This window comes from Anguilla anguilla, chromosome 16 (assembly GCF_013347855.1).
Source record: "Anguilla anguilla isolate fAngAng1 chromosome 16, fAngAng1.pri, whole genome shotgun sequence".
Lineage (NCBI taxonomy): Eukaryota > Metazoa > Chordata > Actinopteri > Anguilliformes > Anguillidae > Anguilla > Anguilla anguilla.
Genome location: NC_049216.1, coordinates 16,439,752 through 16,460,971, shown reverse-complemented (window position 1 = coordinate 16,460,971; position 21,220 = coordinate 16,439,752). Strand labels below are relative to the sequence as shown.

General features: G+C 40.6%; 1 protein-coding gene across 2 annotated transcripts in view; it reads right to left on the bottom strand.

Annotated features, from left to right (window-relative positions):
• Nucleotides 1-4,055: 4,055 nt before the first annotated feature.
• LOC118215483 (transmembrane protein 266-like) overlaps nucleotides 4,056-21,220 on the bottom strand; it is a 61,961-nt gene continuing 44,796 nt past the window's right edge. For both annotated transcript variants that reach the window (XM_035396343.1, XM_035396344.1), the window contains exons 6-11: nucleotides 19,998-20,054; nucleotides 19,285-19,423; nucleotides 14,072-14,187; nucleotides 11,228-11,420; nucleotides 7,882-7,944; nucleotides 4,056-7,314 (exon numbers count right to left, since the gene is read on the bottom strand). In XM_035396343.1, the coding sequence (XP_035252234.1) occupies nucleotides 6,668-7,314; nucleotides 7,882-7,944; nucleotides 11,228-11,420; nucleotides 14,072-14,187; nucleotides 19,285-19,423; nucleotides 19,998-20,054 (1,215 nt within the window). In that variant the 3' untranslated portion in view covers nucleotides 4,056-6,667. The remainder of the gene's footprint in view (nucleotides 7,315-7,881; nucleotides 7,945-11,227; nucleotides 11,421-14,071; nucleotides 14,188-19,284; nucleotides 19,424-19,997; nucleotides 20,055-21,220) is intronic.

The window sequence follows — 21,220 nt, the reverse complement described above, 5'->3', positions numbered from 1 at the left end:
AATTGTGCTTTCATTAATAACTTTACCAATATTTGACAAAAACACCTCAAACTGATTTCAGATTATTCTATTAATGCCTGGCCTCCTTCCAAAACCTTTGGTTTTTACAAGTAATAGATTGCCAATGTATTCAAATTCAAGAAATCAATTAGAAATGCATTTAATTATGCTTTGATCAATAATTTTGCCAATATTTGACCAAAACACCTCAAACCGATTTCAGATTATTCTATTAATGCCTGGCCTCCTTCCAAAACCTTTGGTTTTGACAAGTGATTGATTGCAAATGTATTAAAATTCAAGAAATAAATTAAAATACATTTAATTATGCTTTGATCAATAATTTTGCCAATATTTGTTAAAAACATCTCAAACCAATTGCAGATCATTCTATTAATGCCTGGCCTTCTTCCACAACCATTGGCTTTCACAAGTAATAGATTGCCAATGTATTAAAATTCAAGAAATCAACTAAAAATACATTTAATTCTGCTTAGATCAATAACTTTACCAATATTTGACAAAAACACCTCCAACTAATTGCAGATTATTCTACTAATGCCTGGCCTTCTTCCACAACCATTGGCTTTCACAAGTACATGATTGCAAATTTATTAAAATTCAAGAAACCCATTATTAAAATTCAAGAATTCAATTAAAATACATTTAATTGTGCTTTGATCAATAACTTTACCAATATTTGACAAAAACACCTCCAACTAATTGCAGATTATTCTACTAATGCCTGGCCTTCTTCCACAACCATTGGCTTTCACAAGTACATGATTGCAAATTTATTAAAATTCAAAACCCATTATTAAAATTCAAGAAATCAACTAAAAATACATTTAATTGTGCTTTGATCAATAATTTTGCCAATATTTGACAAAAATATCTCAAACCAATTGCAGATTATTCTATTAATGTCTGGCCTTCTTCCACAACCATTGGCTTTCACAAGTACGTGCTTGCAAATTTATTAAAATTTAAGAAACCCATTATTAAAATTCAAGAATTCAATTAAAATACATTTAATTCTGCTTAGTTCAATAACTTTACCAATAGTTTTTACAAAAACACCTCCCACTAATTGCAGATTATTCTAATAATGCCTGGCCGTCTTCCACAACCATTAGTTTTCACAAGTAATAAATTGAAAATGTATTAAAATTCAAGAAATCAACTAAAAATACATTTAATTGTGCTTTCATTAATAACTTTACCAATATTTGACAAAAACACCTCAAACTGATTTCAGATTATTCTATTAATGCCTGGCCTCCTTCCAAAACCTTTGGTTTTTACAAGTAATAGATTGCCAATGTATTCAAATTCAAGAAATCAATTAGAAATGCATTTAATTATGCTTTGATCAATAATTTTGCCAATATTTGACCAAAACACCTCAAACCGATTTCAGATTATTCTATTAATGCCTGGCCTCCTTCCAAAACCTTTGGTTTTGACAAGTGATTGATTGCAAATGTATTAAAATTCAAGAAATAAATTAAAATACATTTAATTATGCTTTGATCAATAATTTTGCCAATATTTGTTAAAAACATCTCAAACCAATTGCAGATCATTCTATTAATGCCTGGCCTTCTTCCACAACCATTGGCTTTCACAAGTAATAGATTGCCAATGTATTAAAATTCAAGAAATCAACTAAAAATACATTTAATTCTGCTTAGATCAATAACTTTACCAATATTTGACAAAAACACCTCCAACTAATTGCAGATTATTCTACTAATGCCTGGCCTTCTTCCACAACCATTGGCTTTCACAAGTACATGATTGCAAATTTATTAAAATTCAAGAAACCCATTATTAAAATTCAAGAATTCAATTAAAATACATTTAATTGTGCTTTGATCAATAACTTTACCAATATTTGACAAAAACACCTCCAACTAATTGCAGATTATTCTACTAATGCCTGGCCTTCTTCCACAACCATTGGCTTTCACAAGTACATGATTGCAAATTTATTAAAATTCAAAACCCATTATTAAAATTCAAGAAATCAACTAAAAATACATTTAATTGTGCTTTGATCAATAATTTTGCCAATATTTGACAAAAATATCTCAAACCAATTGCAGATTATTCTATTAATGTCTGGCCTTCTTCCACAACCATTGGCTTTCACAAGTACGTGCTTGCAAATTTATTAAAATTTAAGAAACCCATTATTAAAATTCAAGAATTCAATTAAAATACATTTAATTCTGCTTAGTTCAATAACTTTACCAATAGTTTTTACAAAAACACCTCCCACTAATTGCAGATTATTCTAATAATGCCTGGCCGTCTTCCACAACCATTAGTTTTCACAAGTAATAAATTGCCAATGTATTAAAATTCAAGAAATCAACTAAAAATACATTTAATTGTGCTTTGGTCAATAACTTTACCAATATTTGACAAAAAAACCTCAAACCGATTTCAGATTATTCTATTAATGCCTGGCCTCCTTCCAAAACCTTTGGTTTTGACAAGTGATTGATTGCAAATGTATTAAAATTCAAGAAATCAATTAAAAATACATTTAATTCTGCTTAGATCAATAACTTTACCAATATTTTTACAAAAACACCTCAAACTAATTGCAGATTATTCTACTAATGCCTGGCCTTCTTCCACAACCATTGGTTTTCACAAGTAATAGATTGCCAATGTGTTAAAATTCAAGAAATCAACTAAAAATACATTTAATTCTGCTTAGATCAATAACTTTACCAATATGTTTTACAAAAACACCTCAAACTAATTGCAGATTATTCTACTAATGCCTGGCCTTCTTCCATAACCTTTACTTTTCACAAGTAATTGATTGCAAATGTATTAAAATTCAAGAATCCAATTAAAAATACATTTAATTCTGCTTAGATGAATAACTTTGCTAATATTTAGACAAACAACTAACGCCAATAGCAGATTATTCTATTAATGCCTGGCCTTCTTCCATAACCTTTGGTTTTCATAAGTATTTGATTGCAAATTTATTAAAATTCAAGAATCCAATTAAAAATACATTTAATTTTGCTTAGATCAATAACTTTAGCAACATTTGACTAAAACACCTGAAACAAATTGCAGATTATTCTATTAATTCCCGACCTTCTTCCACAACCTTTGGTTGTCACCAGTAATAAATTGCCAATTTATTAAAATTAAAAAAACATACAGGTTCCCGATTATGATTGTAATTTTACCTCGGTCCCTAACTAAGGCACAAAATGTCGAATGTGAATATCTGTTGAATGTTCAATATGAAACCAACTTTACCTCGGTACACATTTCCTTGTATGCATTTCATTGTATTGATTAAATTTAGACAAATTTAGACTAAAAATTCTGCATGGATCCATGATCAACGATCCCCCAATATGATCACTATACCCATAAACACTATAGAATACGACACAGGTATTTTTATCCTAAGAAAGTGAGGGTACACAATACTTAAAACAGGGGCGCCAGTAGTTTCTGACACCTGTCTGTTGATAAATCTTAGTGTGCTATTTAATTTGTATGGAAATTTTCATTAATGGCCAAAATCCATCAACTATTATGGCCGCTTTCTAAAACGCAAGAGACCGTGCGAATGCAAAATTATTCGCATTATTTCAAAGTTCATATATTAATTTCTTTTACACGTTTTCATAATATTAAACTAATTATTTTTTAATTTTATATTTTAATTTTAATACTGAAGCTGTGGTATTGCAGCAGCCTATTCTAGATGCTACATTTCTTCGCTTCCAGATAATTCATTGAGGCTTTGGCCTGAACTATTTCGGCGTGGCTTATTCGGTGTGAAAAACTAAGAATACATAATTGATGTATTGTTGCCCTACAGTATTTAAAACAGAAAACACTAAATTATGTAGGGTGGTTTTACAGTTTATAATTATGATCGGCCTCTCAGCGGTAGGCTATCTGACCTTCTGCGACGCAACACCGGAAAAGTGCTCCCATAACAATTTTTTAAAAGAACATCTTTTGTCCGCAATTGAACAAATAACTATATTCCCCGCGAAAAAAGGTTCCAGTGAGATGTTTATTTCCTCTATACAGAGTAAATTGCTTTGTCGTGCAAAATGTTATTGGCTTCCAAAATAATTTATTTGCCATTCGTTTGATATTTTAAACTATAAATTTTAATTAGGCCTATACAGATACAACCAAGTCACTTTCTGAACTTCATAGAACTTCAAGTGAAATCCCTTACTTGTGATTTTTTGTTTCTCCGTCAACTCGAAGTAGGCTATCGCCGACAGACATTACTGAGAGATTCTCCAGACTTGGTGAGCCCTTTCTGTATCATTCGGGTCGCAGAATTATTGCTGAGGGTTGGACTCTAATTATTCTCATCTTGTTCCTCTGTTCGTAGCTGAAGAAGAAAAGCTGAGCATAATTCAAGTTCATGTAATATCATTTTTCAGCCTCGTCACAAACTTGTGCCTGTTCTAACTACCGTCCAAATAACCATTTATTCACATATCATAGGGTGCTCATTCATTCTAATTACACAGCAGTTCAAATTAAATAAGCATGAACTGCGGGAATTTGTTAAGCATATTTCTTTATGAAATACTTATGAAGAATTCATTACCAATTATCATTATCTATTCACAATTTAAAATGGAAATAATTGTTGTAAACATTCAATTAGCATAGAATTGTTAGCTTATCTTTTTAATTAAAGATATCTTCAAATGGCTAATTGCCGTTTATTATCCTCGCGAAGAGACGTTCACAATGATTCACTCAGTGAGTTCTGGTAGTGACAGTTCTTGTGATGTTCGTGGTTCTAAATAATTAACATGTTTTACAGCGATATGCAAATAAGGAGAAAATCGGTTAATGCAATATGGCTGTTGGCCCGTACAGAAATTCTAGTTGACACTAAGCAATGAACTCCTGGAACCCATTTCGAATTGTCAAAACATGTTTGGGTCCAACCTCAAAAGAGCATCGTCCCAATTTTATCAATCTAATGCAGTTAGCTCATGCTTACAAGGATATACTGAAAGAAGTACACGTAGCCTACATTTAAACTGGGAGGCATCAATTCTCCAACTGTGCATAGAAATGCATGTTTACTATTCATTGTAAAAGAGGCCCTGGTATTTTTCATTCAACAAAGTGTTCCGCAAATGTTAACCACTCACTGAGAGCTTTCATAAGTGTGAGCGAACTGCTGTTGGGAATAACTTTGTAATAACATTAACACACGCACACGTACGCATGCGCGCGCTGCCCCGCCTTGTGGAAGTTGGCATTAATAAATGGAAATATACCTGACAATAAATAATATATTGAGGGCTTACAGTAATGGCTTAATGAAAAATCGATACAATCTCATTCCATTTTAACGAGAAAGACGTGTCTGCATGATAGCCTATCAATATTGTTTCATATTGTTTCTTTACTTGTTGTTCATTTCCATAACCGCTAATATAGAGCACTTAATACAAATTATTCGCTTCCCTTTCAGCCTCTGAAATTATGTCCCTGATTACATATTTTCAATTTGTAGATCCAACACGGGTCAGTTTATAATATAGCTATCTATTCCGACTGTATTATACAAAAAATGTGATTACCTATATCTCGTTCTTACCTTGAAATTGCCTACATTTGCTGATGGGCACAAGTGCACATGTAGTAATTTGCGTGGCATTTCAACGGCACTCTTGGTAAGTAATGGTTATCAACAAGGCAAATACAATTTCCATCGTTTTAGAAACTTGGCTTTTAATTGAATGACACCTGCAGTCTGAAATGAATTTCCTTCAGTATTTGTTTATAAAATATCTGTAAACATTAAAGTGCACAGGGTTAGTTTGCCATATTTGGAAAGCAGATCATTTTTAAAGGTTCATGCCGTAAGCATTCCATTCTAGAGCATTCTAGTCCCTCTCAGCTCTGCAGTCAGGTGTTCTTTCAATATGCACTTCCTTCCTTCAGTCATCCTCTCCTCCAATTTAAAAAATGCTGGAGCTGGTGCAGTTTAACCTTTTTAAATTTGAATACAAATGTCATCATCTGTAGAAAGATAAAAGGTAAGAAATTTGCTCCAATCAAATGTACCCTGCAGTAGCTGGATCAGAGAAGACTGTATATATTGTTACAGTATTCCATTAAAAGAAAAGACAAAAAACAAATCCCCCAAAACTGTCCTGCAATTATGCCACCCCCCCTCCCCCCCCTTAACCTTCTCCTATTAAACCGTTGGCACCCATTTGTTTGGCCTCATCTAAAGCACTGTTCCACATTAGCTAGTTCTGTAAGAACTTCAGTGTGTTCCCTTGCTGGTTTCATATACACAGGGGCCTTTTCCATTCTCCACGATGGGACGCATTAAAAACACTAATTCCTGATGATTATCCAGCGCCGGCTCAAACATCCTCCCCACTGCCACCCTTTCCTCCCTGGTACAGTTGTGCGATTTTTGGGCAGGAGTGTCCTTCACTGGTGCCTCAGAGGAGCAAGAGAAGGGGGAGCATCAGCAGTTCTCACAGAAGAGTAGCCTACCCAAAGCCGTGGTGCTCACTTCTTCTTTCTGTACTTATTTCAGAGGCATGAGCAAATCATCTGTAGCATCTGCGCAGGAGAGGAGGAGGAAGGGAAAGGGAGCGCCTCCCCCTGGTCACTATGTGTCAGGCAGGTGGCCCAGGGGGGAGTCGGCGGGGCCCAGCAGCCGGTACTTCTCCCCCAGCGGGGGCTCGCTGGCCTGCAGGTGGATGAGGGGCTTGGTCTGGAGCACGGCCAGGCCGTCCTGGTTCTTGCGGTTGTAGATGTTGAGCCGGTGCTCCATCTCGGGGCTGGTCTCGGCCGAGCCGGCCGGGCTGGGCAGCTTCAGGTTGACGGGGTCCAGGCCCTTCTGGGCCAGGCAGGAGTCCCCCGACAGGGAGGAGAGCAGCTCCTGCACCACGGCGGTGGGGTCACGGGGGCCCCGCCCGGGCCCCGGGGAGACCACGGCGCTGCGGTAGGGCGGGGGCCGGCACTGGGGGCCGGAGCAGAGGGAGGAGGGCTCGCGGGCGGTGGTGGTGCTGCTGCTGCAGTCGGTGGTGGAGCCCAGGGTGTGGCTGCTCAGGCTCTGGCCGCGGGTGGAGAAGCTGGGCGTGGAGCGCGAGGCGCTGAAGGAGGTGTCGCTCACCGAGCTGCCCGTGCGCTCCAGGCCGCCGGGCGTGTCCGCGCTCCGCAGGACCGAGGACGGCTGGCTGGGGTTGTCCGGGAGGTGCACGTCGATGGCCGCCGTGGTGATGACACGCGCCCCCATGTCCGGGACCCCCACATCTACAAAAGCACCATAAACATCCTCATCAGTACTTACCCAGCTATTACAGCTGGAGTTAAGAGCTTTCAGTGTGCCAACATTTCAGCCCAGAGGATCTTAGTAAGGTCACTCACACCAGAACAATTATGATATGAAAACATTTGTTTTGGAGTATTCTTGGATTGTGAGTGCAGTTCCTTGAACAGGAAGTCATACTTCTTGTTCAACACTTAAAAGAGGTTATGTATGTATATGTACTCATAACAATCCAGTCTGATTCCCATTCCCCTCTGCCACATCTCATATGCTATATTTCCCTTCAAAAAATCCCTCGACCGTCCCTTCCACATGTTAATTCTAGTGACAAAGGATTATTTACTGCAGTGTGCTATGACCCAATCATTGCACTCTCATTAATTACTACTTGAATATTTGGTGATTTGCAAATCAAGGCATTTTGTGCACTAATCATAAGTTGCTCTGGATAAAAGGGTCAGTTAAATGCCTAAAATGTAAACGTGAATGTAAATACATTATTATTTGGGCCGTTCAGTGCCATTTAGTCTGGAAAGCAGCGGTGCTCTTACCACTGCTGGGCTCGCTGTAATACTGGCTGATGTAGTTGTTCATGTCGTCACAAACAACCGGGCCTGAAATGAGAGGTTGGGCCCAGAGGTCATAAAAGATTACTTTTGTTCCAGAATGCGAGAACACACAGCTCTGGAAAAAAAATCCCCAAAGGAAGCATCATGGTTTCACCACCAAATATTGACTGTTGAATCCTTCCTAAGCAAAGACATTGTTATTTTTATTATTTCTTTATGGTTCTAAATTTGTTTAGCTTGCATTATTACACAACAACACTGTATAACAACATATATCAGCATTTACCAGAACACACTCTTACACTCCCTACATGTTTAGTTAGCGGTCTATGACGAGTCTCCACACAGAAATGACTCTTTTATAAAGTTAGAAGTGAGTCCCAGGGTCTAAAAGTTGGAAAGCCGCACTCAGAGATGCAGCGCATTGGCTTTATGGGAAGACTCCACAGGTGAGTGTGTGGGCCTGAGGCAGGGCCTATAAACTCAGCTCAGCGCGGTGCAGAGTGGTCAGGAGCGCTAAAACCTGAACGGATGGGAGTTCGGGCCGTGTTGGGAGGGGCTCTGGCTGTCCCGGGCTTGGCTAGCAGGGGGCTGAATAGGGGGGCGGTGGCGGCTTGATTCGCCCGAAGGGAGCGGTACACCGCGTACCTTACGCCAGAGAGGAAAAAGCGGCGAGCGCCTCGTCCTCCTCCCGCGGGACGGGCCGCAGACTCCGACGGGTAATCTCATTTAGATTCGGGCCTGAAATATTAATTGGGTCCCGCCCCAGGAGAGGAGACATTGCACTCACTAAAACACCACTAGGACAATCACTCTGCCATTAATAACACATGAGCTGAGAAAAAGGGGAAAAAACACACAGGCGTGCTTAAAAGGCCCTTTGATGGGCTGCTGTTCATCCTCCAGTACACTCAGATACTGTGTATTTTGGGCTGTTTGAAAGGCTCTATGCACATTTTTTGTAGTGAAACAGTATTGTGTACAGTATGTTCCATTTAGCAGGAGATGCAAGACTTTTTTTGCACTTTGTAACATGTTGTTACAGCTTGAATCTTCTTAAAAGTTTAGATATTACGAAAAACAAATCCTCCAAAGGCAAGTAACTGTGTCCAAAGCACGGGGATGAGGAAAAACTGCTCTAGAAGCCCTCAGTGAAGACTGATTTTGGTGCTCCGGATGTGGGTTGAGTTTATATACTCGTACGCTGAGTAAAAGACATCCTCAAACACAATGCAAACAAGAAGAGGCTTTTTTTCTCCATCTGTGGATTTGTGCTTCTGTTAATGAGCGACAGAGACACACCCTCTCCTGCCCACCATCTTGGAATGCCGTAGGTAATCCCGGAGTAATCCTTCCTCTGAATGAACAGAAAGCCTGAGCAGTTTAAGTATTACTGCACGTGCTTACTCAAGGAATTCGGTGGGGAGGAGAGGTGAGTGAGGGGGTGGGGAAGGGGGGGTTGCTCCCATTGCAGTCATGCCGACCGCAAATCTGCCGACTAACCGGTCCCTTGTGTTCTGTTTACAAAATAATTGGGAAAATGGTTTTTTGTCCTTTGGACAAAAACAGTCCCAAAACACGAGTGGGCCCCTCTTCTGGTCTTTTCCATGCTCCCCGACATGGAAAGTGACTTAAGGGGCGTCTTTAAAAGGAATGACCACTGCCCCTGACTGCACTGCCTCAGGCTGGGGAGGGAGGGAGGGAGGGAGAGGGGGGGGGAGAGAGAGAGAGACAGAGCCATCAGCCGACCACCCAAACCCCAAAGCCGTGTCTGCCCGGAGGCTTGCCCGCACTCGTAAGTGCTCTTTTGCCGAGCCACATCTCAGGAAGAGCCACACTCATTCCTGCGGGCCAGATTTACCCACAATCCCCCTGGGTGATCTGTGTGACGGTGGCTGCGGCGCTCGTGGCTGCTTTCAGGTGAAAGGGAACAGATGTTTGCCGAAAAGCGCTCTCTCAGCAGAACAAGCCTCTCCCACAATGCACCTAGTGCCCAGTACCTGTGTTCCTCTTCATTCAGGAGGTCTTTAAAAGCTTTTTCAGGCTCCACTGATCCCAGATTGCCTGCGTTTTGTGTGCTAAGGCCTGGGGTTCAGGGCCAAGCCTCAGACCTGCCCAGGGCTACGCAGCCTGATTAGCAGAACACCGCTCTGGCATTTTGGTGACCTGCTGTCACGGTTGTCCTTTTTTGTCCTCCATAATTGCTGACATATCTCTCAGTCAAAACTTATTCCGCAGAAAGACAGCCAGTGGGAGTACTTCCGTATTTTTCCCTTATGAGAATTGGTAGGCAACTGACATCACTTCATGTCTATACAGGAAATAGCTTAAAATAAATTGAGGATGAAATCAATGAGGTATTATTTACTGACTGCATTCTGATTCGAAGGTAGCTGCCTACTTCTTCCTTCCGAGACGAGACATAATTGTTAAATATCTCTCACAAATTGAAGAGCCTATGAAGCCAGTGTCTACATTATGTTGGTAAGGCCTCTGCTATTACTTAATAGTCCGATTCTGTGTATATACTGTATACTGGACTAACGGCCTGGTTTGATCAGAAGTTAGACCAAATGCCCACCTGCACCAAACAGAAGTCAAACTACCTAACAAGTTGCTAAATAAGTAGTAGCTAACAAATTAAGTTTTGCTATGCAGCAAACTAACAAAAGAAAATCTCTGCAACAGTTTCCCTGACATTTTATGAATTATAATTTAACATTTAATTTAAAAAGGCAACAAACCCTTCCTTTGTGTTTCACTGTTCATCTGCCATAATTTTAAATGGAATGCAATATTTTTGGCGGTTGCAAGAATTGCCCTCAAAATTAAGGAAATGTGATGCTGCTTCAAAAGCATCCAAATTAACGCGCATTAGTGAGCAGCGTTCTACGAATCGGAACAGCAATTATGAATGGGAACCGTTAAGCGCAAGTTCTGCTTCCTGCATTAAAACGCTGCCTCATAACCCTGCGTTTCGCTGAAATGGACCGCAATCTCCGGTCACTCAAGGCCACTCAGGCAGAGTGCAGCTCCCTTCCTGGACGTGCTGGGGTATTCATTATCCTCGGATCCTTAACACCGGCTGTGAAAGATGGGGATGGTCAGGAACTGATTGCAGACGGGAAGTCGGCCTGGAGTGAGTGTTGATAAATATTTCAGCTGCGGCAGCACCTTTCAAACTTGCGGCCACTTTCTCGCAACCCATGGCTACGCGGCTCCGCGCAGGACATCAGCAGACACCAGAGGAGATTGGGGGGGGGGCCCTGGGCCTGCATCAGTGTAACGCGCGGGAAGGAGGGGACCGGCGGTCGCGTTTCGGGGGTACCTGCGGGGGGCGCGGGGTCCCGGATCCGACCGTGGCCCTCGTCGTCCGACTCCCCGGGGCCCAGGCCGTCCACCACGCGGAAGCTGCTGCTCTGCTTGTCCCACACGCGGTGGATCTGCATGGCCGCCTCGCGCTCCGCCACCAGGTCCAGGTCCTGCTGGGCCAGGTGAGCCCGCAGCTGCCGGATCTCAAACTGTCCCGCAGACAGGGGGGCCACAGAGGGGAGACACACAGGCACAGGGACGGAGACAAAGAGAAGGAGTGTGAAAGAGAGGAAAAAGTAGAGGGGGATCAGTCAGGAGGGGAATTCAGAAACACACACACACAATACATACATGCGCAGGTGCACACACACGTAGGGGGCAGTCAGAAGGGATTAAGAGTCATACACAGACGTGCACATACAAAAGAACTCGCATGCAAGCCCACACACGCATGCACGCATGCACACACACCAGCGCCTAACGCAACACACAAACAATGCCTCTGGAAAATTCCGCCCCACAGCAGCCTCTGTAAACCTCAGTCCATCCGATTCCTCTCACTGCACCCCCTCTCACTGCACCCCCTCTCACTGCACCCCCTCTCACTGCACCCCCTTCAGAATCATATCCCCCATTCTGCCCCATCAATCCTGTAACTGTTACCAAAAGGCAGCGGATATGGACGGGCTCCCGGGGCAGGCAGCAGCTGAGCGCGTGCGGTCATTGCGCTCAGTATCCCATAAAGAGCAGCATCTGGGTCAGCGGTGGGCGAAACCCACCATCGCGTGCGCTTATTGCTTCGCCTCGTATTGATTTCAGGGGTCTTAAGTGTTGGGGACAAATGCGACGGTGAAACTCGGCAGGCTGGAAAAGCTCAGGTCGTGTACAGTGTAAATGTCAGGACACAAGCATGCACTGTTTTGTTCTGGGGTAAATTGAAGTGAACGGAACCCTGGGTAATTTTTCTCCTCGGATGGGAAAAAAAATTTATGCTGTTTATGCTGATAGTTACTTTCATGAGTCAGTAATGAAAGTGATTCTGAATGTGATCAAATTATATTAAATTATATTACATTATATTAAGACCAAAATTTGAATTGAGTGATTTATTTGAGGTAGAAATTCTTCAAAATTCAAAAGTGAAGTCTACAAAGAGGTTAAAATAAGTTTGAATGAGAAGATATTACAACATATATGTTATTGATCATTTGCCCTGCAACTAGTTTCATGAACAACTACACAGTTTTAATATTGTGGAATTCTTCCTGAGGTACATTTTTGAAATACATTGGCATGGCTCAACACATTTATGTGGCATTTTACTGCCCTCTGCTGGCAGAAACTGAGATTACAAAAAGCCATAATTTAAATCTAATGAGATTTGCTTTGCAAATGTAACAGCCATTATTATGGGTCATTGGAGGCACGGTAGGGAATTATCATTATTGTGACACAAATTACATTTAGCAATCCGGCAGATGTAGAAGTGATGATAATAGTTTCTAAATGTAATCCTGAAGAAGGTGTTTTAGGAATTACAGTTAAACCCAAGCCATGGGAACAAACCTTACACCAGCTACATACAGTGAGCGTGATAATAATTTGGACAAAGGGATATTTTTTATTAATTTGGCTCTGTACTCTACAATTTTAGATTTGTGATTTGTTTTATTTAAGGGTTTTTTTTTTTGGTTTCATCATTCCCATTTCAGGGAATGATAATGCTTGGGACACATGGCTTCACAGGTGTTTCTGATTAGTCAGCTGTGTTCAGTTGCTTCCTTAGTGCAGGTATAAGAGAGCTTTCAGTATATAGGTATGATTCTAGCATTTCTATTGCCTTTGAAATTGTTACTGGTTTTTGTAAGCATGAAAACCAGAGTTGTGCCAATGAAAGTCAAGGAAGTGATTATGAGGCTGAGAAATAAGAACAGAGACAAAAGAACAGACAGAGACATAGGCCAAACTTTAGACAAACAAAACCAAACCAAAACCAACTGTTTGGAACATCATTAAAAAGAAAGAGATCCCTGGCGAGAAATCACAAAGAGCCTCAACATTATGGCGCTCACTGTACCAAGATGTTTGTCAAGTGATGTCTTTTACTGCCCAGTTAATCCTGCTCTTTGTGATTGGCAGACTCCTCAGGTAACACAACAGGCTGAGCAGAACCCTGTGTGGACCATGACCTCAGTAGTGCAGAGGGAGAAACCATATGTACACCTATTTGGGTTCTCTTTATATTAAAGATATACCATTGGAAAATAGTTAATAAATACATCACAATCTTTGTTCCATTACAAAAACATTAAAGCATGAAATGATATCAGCAATGATGCAAGAATAAACAGTAGGAGGCAGTAGTGCACAGTGGGAAGCTAACACCCCAGTACTGAAACTCTCCCTTGCCTAGGGCACGCTGACAGCAGGTGTACATTACCCTGCGGGGCTGCCTGCCACAGCTGACCCTGGCACAAAAATGTTCTTAAAAATTAACAGTTAGCCAATTGTGAATAGGCATATTTATTAAGAAAAACTTTTCCATCGATCATCCTGTTTTGAAATGGCACCACCAAGTGGCTGATCCGCTGAGGTGCAGTTATACCTGCAAGCTCAGGCAAACGGCAACAACAAATTTCTGAGCAGCTTTGAAGCTCTGACTGAACTGCTTGTGTGAGAGTGGGAACTTAGAGAATCTCTCTGTAGAGCAGGGGCCCCAGCAGTGGCTCCTGTGCCCTCCGAGATCGCTGAGGGTCCCCTGTCCCTGGGGTCATTCGGGGAGGGGGATTTGGGTGAGATGACAAGCGAGGCTGACGGGCGGCGACCGGCGGTGGACATTGCCATGGCGATGGGGACTCACCGCCTGCTCCTGACAGATCTGGGTGAGTCGGTCCAGCTGGTCCTCTCTCACTGCCTTGGCCTTCTCATACTGCTGGATCTCCAGCTCCATCTCCACCTTCACCTGCAGGATGTAGGCTGGGTGGAGAACACTAGTGTCAGTACATTCAAAAGCAGTGGCTTCCAAACTGTTGTCACGACAACCATCCAAGGATCCACAGTCAAAAAATACTTTAAGAACTTGTTTATTAGCCATACTAAACTATATATTTTGGATTGTCTGATTTTACACATCTTCGGTAATAATGTTCTCACTGTCATTATTAAATATTAAAATATTTAATTTGAACTAAATGACTTCATGCCTTACATAGATCTATGATATAAGGACACCATGTTTCTTCCATGTATTAGAGTATGCAATTATCACCGTATTACATGTGGAGCATTTCGCCTTTATAACCGTAATAATGTCAAGTGAATAAAATGAAAATTATAACTCCCAAGTACAATGTAACACTGGACACTACACTTATGAAGGAAACACTCAGCACTGCTGTATAGCACAAGGTCAGAGCTTATGGAACTGTTGCCATAAGGCATACAACCAGGAATCTTAAATTACCAAGGTCATGAGACTTAAACCTTTGGAAGGTTCAGGGTATGGATCCTGAAATATTCCTCCTTTGAAATTCCATTACTTAAAAATCCAGGCCTAACCCTTGCCCTTACCCTTTCTCCTTAACATAACCCTAAACGTGCCTCAATACTAACACTGACCATTTTCCCATCCTTAGCCCTAATCCCTATCCCTAAATTCTAACCATAATGATGAGCATGAGAGGTATATCAAAGGCATGATTCTTCTGTTAAAATAATAAACAATATAAACAATATAAATATCATCAATTCAACAAAAGAAATACCAGGGAATCTGCTTGAAGTCATTTAAAAAACAAACTTATTTCATAAACAAAATTATGTCCACTTCCAAAACAGAACTGTGTTCTGACATGAACACATGCTGCACACGACAGAAAATGCATTCATTTTCAGATTTCTGCCTGCCCCACAAATGCACGTTTTCTGGCAGTGTATAACTTTCATAACCCTAACACTAATTTGAGCCCTAAACCCTAATTGAAACCATAGGTACTTTTGAAAACACCTGATTACTCATTTTAAATTGATGAAAAACAAAGTCAAGATCATGAATTCAATAATACAAATGCAAAATAATATATCTGAGGTCAATAAAAAAAAAATGTTTTCCCTGAAAAAATATACAAAGATTTGACATATTTTTATGGTCATAGGTACCCATGCTACAAGAGAAAAGTTTTGGCTGGTCCAAAATAAAAAACGAACCCATGTCCTAACCTTTCTTTAAGCTGCTGAACACAGCCGTAAACTTGCCTCAACCCTCAGACTTACCGTGTTCCTAACCTTAACTCTAACCCTAACCCTAGTTTGGGCCCTTAACCCTAATTGGCCTGGAGGTTGTCTCAAATATGGTTATAAAATAACATAATATAAATAACACAAAAAATATGATTTTTAAAAAAAATGGATGAAAACAGACTAAATATCAAGTCAGCAAAAGAAATACAAGGATATCTGGGTGTAGAAGTTTCTCAAATTGTTTCCCTGGAAAAAAAAATCATAAAGCTTTTGTGTTTAGTGCAAATAATCTTAGAATATGGTCAGAAAAATTTAACTAGATTTTTTCAATAGTTTAGATAAATAATACTCTTATGTTAAGATTTTTTCAATACACTTTTTAATCTAGTTTGCTTTTCTTAATAAATGTGATTTAATTACTAAGTGATGTTTGCAAAATCTAGATAGATAAATCTGCATTCAAAAATAGAACTAAAATAATTGAACGTTAATTGAAGTTCTTGTTTCAAGATAAAAATGTAAAGTTGTAATTTTTTATAAGATGATTTTATTAAATTGAACAATTGAAATTTAAAAAAATTACCCAATTGTATGTGCAGAATATAGAATTCATCTGAATTAATTCTTATTCAATATATTCCAGAAATATTTTGTATTTATTTCCGTATTGTGTCATATAACATAATTGTTTTGGTTCTTTTTCTAATTTCTGAGTATATCCAGGTTTGTACATGTCACATGATCTTGATTGTCAGTCTCATAGGTGAATTCAGTTTTAGTAACATACATGTATGTGCAACCTATTGTTTCATTAAAGCCCTGAAGAAGGCTTCTTTCTGCCGAAATGCATTGGACCATGCACTGAGAGAAGTTCAATACCTGTCTTTAAAAATGAACACTGAACACACGACCTTGCCGTCCTCGATGGCGGTTATGGCCACGGCTGTGACTCATTCTTAAGACTGTAACCCCCTCCCTGCTCAGAGGCTGGTATATTCAGAACACTTCAGTCAGGATTGCTTTGATCTGACTTCATTGTGTAAGTAAGTTATGAGGACATTAAACTCTGAGAGATAAAGGCCCTGGAGTCTCAAAATGGCTCCACGCCGGTTAGCTCTTGTGATCTGGCCAAGCCCCAGCCCAAGCACTGCCGCACTTCCTCTTTTAGACGCGGCGTGTGACCTCTGTGCGTAAGCAACGGGCTCTGGCCCCTCTCTGTGTCTGCACCACAATTGGAAACCTGTCCCCATTTAGTCAAATTCTCCAGATCTATCTAAGACGTACGAGTCACGCAGGTGGGGGTGGGGGGGTGTCACTCTTGTCTGAAATAAGGAAGTTGGCCACAGATGTGTTGTTCCTACAGAAGTGCTGTCGGACCTTGGAGCCTCTGTTCACGGCCACTATTAATAGAGCTGAGGATGGAAGGAAAGAAGGTTCAATGTTTTCCCTCACCACCGGGGGCAGAGTGAAGGACTGTCTAATGCCTTGTCTGCATAATCGCAAGTGTGACACAGAGGACCAGTGTTGCCGTGAGTACTGTTCTCTCCTGATTGGGTGTGCGGGGGTGTGAAAACTGTGACAGGTGCTGGCAAACACATTTAAATATATCAGTCACACCATTGCCGAGCCAGGCTCAAAGAGGCGACACCTGCCCCCCCCCCCCCCCACCCTAGGGGGCTCTAAATCCTAAAGACACACTGTTACTCATGCCTCCAAGGACACTGCAGTACAATATCAGACTCATATGAGGCCTGCAGACATTGCAACATTTAGACTTTTGGCATATGCAAGAAAAAAGTCCAGAATGACTATTTTGCTTTTCCAGAGATGTGTTCTGTTCTACACTATTGCATTTAATTATTATTTCTTCTGTTTTTAAACAAATAAGTAAAATTAATTTAAAGTATTACATAATAATGGCTGAATGCCATTTTGTATGCTGGAAGAAAATGATTTGACATGCATTTTAAAAAAATGATTAATGCATTTTCTCAATTATTTTTGTCTTTTTTTACTTTCAGTAAACAAAATATTACTGTGTTCTATTTTTCAATCGGAGTAAACAAACTCTAATATTAATAGTTAATGTAGTTTCACCATTGATCCTACAGAAGGAAAGAATTTGAGAGGAGTGGCAGAGAGGGTGTGTGTCTGTGTGCGTATGTGCGTGTTTGTGTGTGAGTATGTGTGTGTGTGTGTGCGTGAGTGAGAGAGAGAGAGTGTGTGCATGTATGCGTGTACGTGTGTGTGTACGTGAGAGAGCAAGAGAGAGTGTGTGCGTGTGTGTCTACATACATGCATTCTCGTGCTTGTGTGGGTGGTCGGGTGAAGTTGTCAGCAGAAAGGACACAGATCTGATAGACAGATGCTCGTTTCCTTTTGCAGTGTGGCTAATTGACTTTGTTCCAGTGCTGTGATTGCATTGGATTGTTTTTGCCATTCTTGCTGAGTGTGTTGAATCAGCACATTCAGCTATTCGGATACATTGCAACAAGGTAAAAACAAAAGCAGAGAAATTGGAACACTTGTAGCTTTCGCTATTGTCTTTGGTTTGTTAATGTCTTTCACTGGTCACGTAACCTAGAGCAGGGGTTCCCAAACTGCAGACTGCAGACACTGGGGTCCCTTAAAGGAGTCCCAGGGAATCCTTAGCAAAATGGGAGACATATTCACCCATTAGGAATATCAAAAAATATATATTTTATATATAAATATTAAATAAACCTGGTATGTAAAGCCCATAAGGGTATATATACATTCAGTATAATGCTCAAGTGAGTCAAAAGCTTCAGCAAGCTTCAAGTCTGTCAGGGCGAAAGCACAAGCCAGTGTAGAGCATCAGCCAGTGTAAAGGTTGCATTTGAAGTGTCCGTTTGTGTAATGGTGCCTACAGGGTTAACGTTTCACCTCTGAGTTTACCATACAGGCCTCACACAGGCCAACAAAACTCTGTGTGGAGTGACAGCTCGAGTGATTTAGGATGACGCCCCTTTAATGAAGGACACAAACGTCAATCACCACAGATATTAGCCACACTCATTGGTTTGGAGTGAGGGTCAAAGATCAATATCATTTTTAGAAGAAATGAATGCTGGCAATTCACCAGCTATTCACATGATCAATAAATATATGGTTACGAATTGTAAGTAGACATATAATAACGGGGAGAGTTATTATGTTGTCAATGCTAGATTGATTTTTCCAATACAGTAATTCTAAGGTTAAGTTTTTAAAGCTGGCATCATCCGCATAATCACTCAAGTTAAAGTACAACATTATAGAGGGTAAATTAAGTGTTCTACAAAATCCAGCGGCAGTGTAGCCAACCCTCAGATGACCTGCCAAATATGGGTTAACCTGATTTCACTCAGGAAACAGGGAAAGTTTCTTAAGCTAAAATGTGAATGTGGTGTAAGACAAAAATGAAGCAAAGGGTGGAATAAAAAATCACTGGCCAAAACCCTCTATTCCACAGATGACTCCCCCCCCCTGGGGAAACTGAAGCCCAATCTTATGCCTTCAGCATCCTCTCTTGGTTCTTATGAAGTTTGTTTAATTAGTTTATTATAAATAAAAGCATGGGACCAAGGACCATACTTGTGGTGAAAGATATTCTATTCATGAATAGTATACACTGTGCATGCCTCTTCATAAATATTACTATGATTAAGCACCAGAAACTCCTGTTATGGGATTTAACCTGAAAAATATGGAGGCAGAGACTATGGAAGGAATGCAGGAGCTGACCAATCTGGTTACTGTAGGGAATCTGTGGTCTCACAAAGATGATGTCACAAGGGCCCCAGCTGGGCTGGAACAGAGGCGCGTGCTCACCATCTATTATCCTCTTGACCCTCCAGATGCGCAGGGTGATGATGAGGCTGATGGCATCCCAAGGGCTGCTGGGTCCATTGGCAACTGTGGAGGCCACCATTGGGGCCAGAGAGAGGATGATGACCGCACCGTCAAACACCTGCCGGGGTCACAGGACACAGTGCGCGTGGTAAACGTCAGTCAGGAGGAAACAATGGCATCTGTATGCGCGTTCGGAGCTGTTTTTCAGAGAGAAAAATCATGTGTTCAAACCCTGTCAATTTAGCACTGCTTTAGCCATTAAACTGCGGTCTCCATTTTGTTCCTTCGGATGAATGCTACTTGTGAAAGCTCCCTGTTCTGCTTCTTTCTCCTGTAAGACCGCAAATGGAGAAAGACTGGAAGAGATGCTGCTCTGACGGCACAAAGCAGCCTCAGTGGATGTAAATGTCCTGCTTTCACACCTTTAAGGAGATACCATTTTGTAATTAGGGTACTCTGGCTACCTCAGAGAAAACAGGAGAAGGAGTCTATTTAAAGCAGTGAGCACGCTGCCCACAAATCTCCAGAAATGAACCGCTAACGTCGAGCTCTGGCCCGCTGATCGAAGAGTGACATCAGCAGCAGCAGACCGGTCCAGCTCGGCGCGGCAGTGAAACCTGCCCCCTTTCCGCTCTCAGCACTTCTCAACACAGACGTCAGACCCAGTACAGACAGACCCCCGGGGTGCTTACCTCTACTTTATTTTCAATGTAGTCCCAGATCCCCAAGACTACAATCCTGAAGACAGTCTGAGAGTGGGAAAGAAAGAAAGAAAGAAAGAAAGAAAGAAAGAGGGAGAGTGAGGGAGAGAGAGATAGCAAGAAAAGGTAAAACAGACTCAAGGGAAATTAATTCTTTATCAGCAAATTTGAAGAATTCTGTTCCTTAGGTTCAGCTTTCTAAAGACAGATGAACATTTTCTTTAATGTAAGATTGCAGTAAGCATTTTTTAAATGCACAGTGGCTACAGTAGCAGTGATAGTACAGCAATATCCATTTCACCTTCTAACCTCGGTGGGCTCTAATGCAATAATTCAGGTGGGCATTTTTCCTCCATCTGGCTGAATGAGAGATCCCATGCAAAAAAAATAAAATTTCAAATAAAATTTGAATGAAATTTGACCATAAACCTGGAAGTTTTTTTGTGAAGGAACAATGAGAAATCAACATAAGGTTCATAACACTGACTACACAGATCATGGAAACAACACTGCGGTCTTTTACAGAAACTGGAATGACTGATTTGATTTAGGCATATTCAATATCTATTATTTTATAGCACAGATTTTAAGTGATATTAACTAAATTCTGGGGGGCATTTGAAAGTGGGTCAAAGTGAACTGGAATTACTGGTCAGTCCCAGTCATCTTTTGCTGAAAACATCTTTTAAGTATGACAGTCTTGTTGTGCCATCCAGGTACTTGGAGAACAAAATTTTAAATATAAAACATTCCTGCACACTGTCTTTGGAGATGTCTGATTTTTAGTCAACTGAAAGAATGCCAAAATTAAGTCACATATTCATATTTACTATAACACCAGATAATACACAATGAAAAAGTAACTAACACAGAATATTGTACATTTCTCTTAATAACACTGTGAATGATTAAAAGGATTAAAATTCTTGAGTGTAAAGTGACTTATGGATGCCCTGTAGGCTCATTTGGATGGAGTGAGCACACATATCTTTTTAATGTATTTCAATAAAATCACTCAGTTTGACACAAGGTGTGTGACTGTAATGTAAAAGTGAATGATGGCCACTCTAGCTTTCATCGAGATGAAGTAAACATGTGTAACTCATTAAAGATTTTCATTAAAATCATTCAGTGCAGCACAAGTCTACATTTTCCAATGTTTTATTCCAAAAAGTTGGGGGAGGACCCTCTAAAAATAAAGGTTGGCAAAGATC